The 7,215-nt window shown below is 38.8% G+C and overlaps 1 protein-coding gene across 1 annotated transcript; it reads left to right on the top strand.

Annotated features, from left to right (window-relative positions):
- Positions 1-6,085: 6,085 nt before the first annotated feature.
- Positions 6,086-7,199, top strand: LOC117910410 (G-type lectin S-receptor-like serine/threonine-protein kinase At4g03230; the record flags this gene model as incomplete). The annotated part of the gene is made up of 1 exon (XM_034824480.1): positions 6,086-7,199. A coding segment is annotated over exon 1 (1,114 nt), but the record flags the coding sequence as incomplete, so codon positions are not given.
- Positions 7,200-7,215: the final 16 nt, after the last annotated feature.

The raw sequence follows: 7,215 nt of genomic DNA, 5'->3' as shown, positions 1-7,215 counted from the left end.
CTCATGGTCCATGAGTCTTGACTCACTTATTTCCTCATTTAGCCCTTTTTTGATATTTCAAAATCTAAAGTGATTCAACTTGCACCCTTTTCTTCACTTAAACCTAAGATAAGTCTCTAAAGTACAAGTTAAACTCATGGTTAGGACCTTAGCATCGATTTTGGTCAAGTTGGGTGATTTGAATGTCCATTAGTACACAAATCATATCGAATATGTGCAATTAGAGCACATATTTTGGCTCCAATCACTTAGGTCTTGTAGATGTACCCTTGTAACGAGTAGTTGGGCATAGTGGAGAAGATAGGCGGGGTCACACGCATGTTCGGGAGCGTGGGGTCCCCAATTCTACAAATGTAGGCAAAGAAAGGTGATGTGTCCATTGTTTGAGGACTGGCTGGTGGTGGTGGAGTTGCCCCGGTAGGCTTTTCTGGGAAAAAACTGATTTGGGTGGGAAATGAGATAGTTGAGTTGATAGAAGACTGTCATGTGGCTATAGAAGAAACAACTTTTGAAAGGGTCTTAGTGGATATGGCCTCTTTCTCTCCTGGGTTGGGCCTTGGGTCTGGGCTGGAGGCAACTTTTAAAAGCCTTTCTACCTCTTTCATGGGGGATTGGGCTCTTGGTGCTCCAAATTGCCCAAAGAAGTCTTTTGCCCATAAAGGCTTTATGGCCCTTATCCTCTTAGGCTTCTGTGAGTGAGAGAGGTTTAAGTCCCTACTAGGCCCTTCCTTATTTGCTAAAAGGGCACTATGCCCTAGAAGGGCTCTATGCCCTAGAAGGGCTCTGCAGTTAGGAGATGAGGCTTCATGGTGGCCCTTCTCATCTATGCAGTGTTCCATTGGCAGTTGTTCTACAGCTGAATTCGCTCTGTTGGAGAAGTCGGACCAGTTTCCAGGTATGATGTATTTTATCTCTTTTCCCTTGGGTTATGGGTCTTTTTTTTTCTTATTCTTTTTCTCTCATGGGATTGGAGGGTGGTGACCAACAGTCGAAGAGTTTGATTTGTTGGAAGGATATGGTAAAGGGTGGTTGTGAGTTTTTGCTCGCAGAAGAGGCTGTAGGGGAATTTCCTCTTAAAATGGTCTTGAAGGATGGTTCGAAGATGGATCTACAAGCAATTAGCGGGAGTATGGAAGTCGTGTTTAGAACAGGGGAAGAAGAGTGTTTGGCTTCTAAAAGAGATCTCGACGTGTCGAAAGACAACTTTAAAAGGTTACTAACCTTTAGTAAGTCTTTGGGACTCCTAGTGGAAGGTCGTGAAAAGGAAATTATGGAGCTTTTTCAAAGGTTAAAGCTTTAAAAGAAAGGAAAGAAAGGAAATGGCTTGAGGCAGGAACTAAAAAATAGTGTGATGCCTGGCTCTAAGTCCGAGAGGGAGCTTTGCAAACTAAAATACTCCGTGAACTACAAATCAACCTCGGGTATTGGGATGAGAACATGTAAGAGTTTTGGGAAATTATTCAGTTTTGTCAATGAAGGTTCAAATCCTTTTGTGGAATGTAAGAGGGGTTAATGAGAGGGAAAAACACAAAGTTATTAAAGCTTTGATTCGCTTGCACTTAGCTGATCTGGTTTGCCTTTAAGAAACTAAGGTCCATTAAATGTCAACCCCCTTAGTGAGGAGCTTGGGGGTGGGAAGGTTTCTGGCCTGGGGAGTAGCAGAGGCTAGAGGTCAGGCATGGGACATCTTGGTTTTTTGGAACACATGGGTGTTATAACTCATTGACGCGGAGGTAGATGTTTTCTTAGTTTCTTGTTGTTTCAGAAATTGCGAGGATAACTTTTCCTGGATGTTTATAGGGGTTTATGGTCCTATGCTGAATGAAGAGAAGGAGAATTTTTGGAATGAATTGGGAGACATAAGAGGGCTTTGGAATGATCTTTGGTGCGTGGGCAAGGATTTCAATGTTATGAGATTCTAGGGGAAAAGAAGAAATTGTCAATGCGTTTCAGCCTCTATGAGGTGTTTTTCTGAGGTCATTGATGATTTGGATCTAAAAGATTTACCACTGTTGGGGGATGTTTTTACTTGGACAAGTGGGTTAAATAATGGCTCAACTTCTAAGCTTAATCATTTTTTGGTGGCTAAAGACTAGGAGAATCACTTCAGCAGGTTGTGTTAGTACATTATCCCAAGACTAGTCTTAGATCATTCTCTCATTCTGCTTGATGGAGGCAGGATGAGGACAGGAAAAATTCTTTTTTGTTTTGAAAACATGTGGCTGAAAGTGGACAACTTTAAAGAGTTGATCAGGGGTTAGTGGGAAGGTTATAATGTTCAGGGGTCATTTAGCCACATTTTAGCTGTTAAACTCATTGCTGTGAAACAAAATCTTAAAGCTTGGAATAGAGAGGGTGTTTGGAAATGTTTCTACCAAGAAGGTTGTTGCATTATCTCAATTTGGTATTTGGGATGCTCAAGAAAGGGAAATGTCTCTCTTCGTTGAGAAATGAGATATTAGAAAAAATGTAGTAGAGGACTTCAAATATTGGGCAGATTTGAAGGAGATTTCTTGTAGACAAAAGTCAAGGGAACTGTGGCTAAAGATAAGAACACTAATATATATATATCTTTAGAATGTGGCTAATGCTAGAAGAAGAAAATTTCTGGCCAAGCTAAGAGTGAATGGTGTTTTGTTAATTGAGGAGGTGGCTATTAAAGAAGGTGTGGCAAATGCCTTTCAAAGTACCTTTTTAGATTCAGGGGATTTGAGACCACCCATTAGTGGGTTAGACTTTGCTTTTGTATCTAGCCTTGAAACTCAAGCTTTGGAGGTTCCTTTCACTAAGGAGGAGGTATTTGCTGCTCTTTCTTGCTTGAATGGGGATAAAACTCCTAGGCTAGATGGCTTTTCCATGGCCTTTTGGCAAGCTTGTTGGGATGTGGTGAAAAAGAAAATGATGGGTTTTTTTACAGAGTTTCATGAGTTTGGGACTGTCCAAGGAGCATAAATGCCATTTTCATTGTCTTAGTTCCAAAGAATGAGGGAACAGAAGATCTTAAAGACTTCAGGCCAGTTAGCTTGGTAGGAAGCTTATATAAGCCTTTGGCTAAGGTTATAACCATTTGCCTCAAGATAGTGGTGGGGAACTTAGTGGCGATTTTTCAGCATGCTTTTATGGCGGGGAGACAAATTTTGGATGTTGTTTTGATTGCAAATGAAGCCATTGGTTTTAGAATGAAAGCTAACTTGAGATGGGCCATTTGTAAATTGGATATCGAAAAGGCCAATGACCATGTAAATTGGAACTTTATTTTTGCAGTGTTGGAAAAGATGGGTTTTGGTTTTAAGTAGATTAGCTGGATTAGATGGTGCATCTCTACAACCTGGTTCTTAGTTTTGGTAAATGGGTCCCCATCAGGCTTCTTTCGAAGTTCTAGGGGCTTATGATAAGGCGACCATTTGTCTCTTTATTTATTCATCTAGGTAATGAAGACTCTTTCTCTCATTCTTATGAAGGCAAAAAAGGAGGGTTCATCAATGGCTTTCAAGTTAAGGGAAGAGAATGAAAGGGGGTGAAGATTTCTCACTTGTTGTTTGCGGATGACAACCTCATTTTTTGTGATGCTAGGAAGGAAGTCCTTGAGTACTTGAACTGGATTCTTATGTGGTTTGAGGCTATGTTAGGCCTATTTGGAGAAAAATGAGCTCATCCACATTAGGGAAGTTTCAAACTTAGAGGATATTGTTGGGCTTTAGGGTGCAAGGAAGGTTCCCTCCCTTCTACCTATCTAAGACTTCCGTTGGGAGCTCATTTCAAGTCCTTTAGGGTATGGGATGGGGTATAAGAGAGATTTTGAAAAAAATTAGCGTTGTGGAAGAGGCAATATCTTTCAAAAGGTGGAAAGTTGACCTTGGTGAAGAACACTTTATCCAGTCTGCCCATTTACTTTATGTCTCTCTTTGTCATTCCAAGGAGAGTAGCCGCTAGACTAGAGAAGATTCAAAGAGACTTTTTTATGGGGAAAAGGTGTCTTAGAATAGAAGCCACACTTGGTAAGATGAGCTATTGTTCGGTTGGACAAACAACAAGGAGGCTTGGTATCAAGATTTAACCATCCTCAATGAGGCTCTCTTAAGCAAGTGGTCTTGGAGATTTGCAAGTGAAAGGGACCCTCTCTAAAAATGGGTGATTGTAGATGTTTGGGTGAGTGACCTTTGGGATGATGGTGGTTGGGGTCTTAGGTTTACGAAGCAACTGCATGATTGGGAGCTAGAGGAGGTACAAGCCTTCTTGGGGAGATTGTCAGCACACCCCTTATCTATGGAGACCGATGTGCTTTCTTTGTTAAGTCCTTCTACTCCTCCATGGTATTGTTTGGAATTCTTAGGTGCCCTCGAGAATTAGCTTCTTTGCTTGTGAAGTAACTTGGGCCAAGATTTTAACTTTGGATCAACTCAAAAAGAGGGGTTAGAGGATTCCTAATAGATGTTACTTGTGTAAGGAAGAAGAAGAAACTAGTGACCATATTCTCATCCATTGTTCGAAAGTTCATCTGTTGTGGAAGTTGATCTTTTCATTTTTTGGTATTCAGTGGGTGTTGAGTTGTTCAGTTAGAGAGGTCCTTTTGAGTTGGCATGGGTTCTTTGTGGGTAAAAAGAGGAATAAGGCTTGGAAAATAGCTCCATTGTGTATGTTTTAGGCTTTATGGCGGGAGAGAAATATGAGGTCTTTTGACAACTTTGAAAGCACATATCAAACAATTAATTTTTTTTTTTTTGTATCTATTTTGGGATTGGGTTAGATTGTACATTGAGTATGGATCTTTATCATTGTTAGACTTTGTGGATTGGGTAGGCTCACGATAGGGTGTGGTAGTGAGTTTTTGTGTTTTCACCCATTTTTGTCATTTTTTCTTCGTATACGATATGTATACTTTCTTTCTTTTAATACAATTCTTATTTACCTATCAAAAAAAAAAAATTAAACTCTTTAACTCATATTTGACTCATTTAATTTTTTTTTTATATAAAATAAATAGGCCAATTGAGCCATAAAAATATTTGATTGAGACATTAGTCATGATACAAACTTGTACAAGACCTAATATTATTAAATAGAATCACCTAATAATTGAATGAATTAAATGAGTTATATGATATGTTACCTATTTAATAATTAGGTAGTATTTAGATTTTCATTTTTAACATAATTATTATTCATGTCGGGTTTAGGTTGACTTATTTAGTAGAATACCTAGACTTTGACATGATACGAATGCAACCCATCAACATCAATTACCACCTTAATATGTTGGAGAAGAAATGATTAGTTTTGTAATCCAAACATTGGAAAATATATGTTGAAATCTAAGCAATTGGGTAAAATACGAACTTATGGTATCAAAAATTTGGATACAAAGTAATAGGACCTAAAGTCAGATACATGTGAAACATTTTAAGGTGTTTTAGTTGATTTTTTTTTTTTTTTTTTTTTGAGAATTCATTGAGTAACAATTAAAAAAAAATAGAGAATACTTCACAAACTTTTATATTATACATGAATAAGAGAAGAAAATTAGTTTTTATATTTGAATCTATTTATTAGAATTCTTTCGAAAAGCATTGCAAAAACACACTCTTGATTTTTCTTGTTTATCCCATTATGAAGCTCCTCCAAGTTGGAGAAAGTATAGAAAAATTTATTGGTTGATGCTCATATTTCATTTCTTAAAAGAGATAAACTATACATACAAAGAAAAAAGTGGAGTGAAATGAGGAACATGATAATATACAAAACATAAAGACTTTGGAAGACACCAGCTGCAATAAAGAGAAAAGATGAAAGGAGTGTATTGAAAAGGAGACATGGTCCACCATATTTTCTTTCATTTTCTCATTTGGGAACTTAAACCCAGAAAATGAAGAAAGAAAAAGCTTTGCATGCTACACTCCAATGATTAATCAATCAATTAGATATATGTTTTTGTTTTTATTTTTATGTGGTCTGAGGGAGGAAGATTAAGATGACAATACTGATGTGACTTTGCTCCACTCAAGAGTCAAGAGGACGAGTCTCCATTAAAAACTATGGATTTGAGGGCATAGCTCTAAAAAGAGGCAAAATCATAAGAAGAAAATTCATGGTTCCTGTATCTGCAACTCACATGTTATCTACCATCTTTTTCTTCTTGTGTTCTGTCCTGTATTGCTCTGCTAGAGATACCATCACACCGGAGAACTGGCTTAGTAATGATGGAGAAACTCTTGTTTCTGCAGGCAAAACTTTTGAACTTGGCTTCTTTAATCCAGATGGAAGCTCCAAGATTGGAAGATTCGTGGGCATATGGTATTACATGTCGAAACCACAAAGAGTTGTATGGGTGGCCAACCGAAAGAACCCCCTTTCCCTTTCTGACACCCCCTCTGGAGTTTTTGCCATTAAAGAAGATGGTGAGCTCAAGGTATTGGATGCAAATGGGACAGTTCACTGGTCTTCTGATATTGAAACATCTTCTTCATCTACAGGGAGGGTGGTGAAGCTCATGGACTCTGGGAACCTTGTTTTGAGTGACAACAGATCAGGGGTGATTCTTTGGGAGAGCTTCCATAATCCTACAGATACTTTTCTTCCTGGGATGAAGATGGATGAAAACTTAACATTGACTTCATGGCTGAGTTCTGTTGACCCGACACCTGGAAACTTTACTGTCAAGCTAGATCAAGACAATGAGGATCAGTATAACATACATGATTCATTTGTCTCATATTGGAGCACTGAGGACTCGAAAGGAACGCCTGATGAAATGCCAGATGCAATACTCAGCTTGTTATCCAACTTCAGCAAGACCGGTAAGCCAACCAGCTCTAGAAAATTCTACAGTAGACCCCTTGAAATACTGTCCTCCAAGTATAAGAATACCAGTCGGTTGGTGATGAGCTCTTCAGGGGAAATCCGGTACTATCTGAATCCGAATACATCATCTCCAGACTGGTGGGCACCGCAAGATCGATGCAGTGTGTCAAAAGCTTGTGGGAAATTCGGAAGTTGTAACACTAACAATGCTTTGATGTGCAAATGTTTACCTGATTTCAAACCCGTCTCGCCGGATATTTGGAAAACTGGAGAGTTTTCAAGTGGGTGTACCAGAAAGTCTCCCATATGCGAGAAGAATTCCAGTGAAGACATGTTCCTGAGCTTAAAGATGATGAAAGTGAGAAAGCGAGACTATGTGATTCCAGCAGATCCGAATGATAGTGATTATTGCAGAAA

The sequence above is a fragment of the Vitis riparia genome, unplaced genomic scaffold (genome assembly GCF_004353265.1).
Source record: "Vitis riparia cultivar Riparia Gloire de Montpellier isolate 1030 unplaced genomic scaffold, EGFV_Vit.rip_1.0 scaffold732_pilon_pilon, whole genome shotgun sequence".
Lineage (NCBI taxonomy): Eukaryota > Viridiplantae > Streptophyta > Magnoliopsida > Vitales > Vitaceae > Vitis > Vitis riparia.
This window is presented reverse-complemented; position numbering and strand designations above follow the sequence as displayed.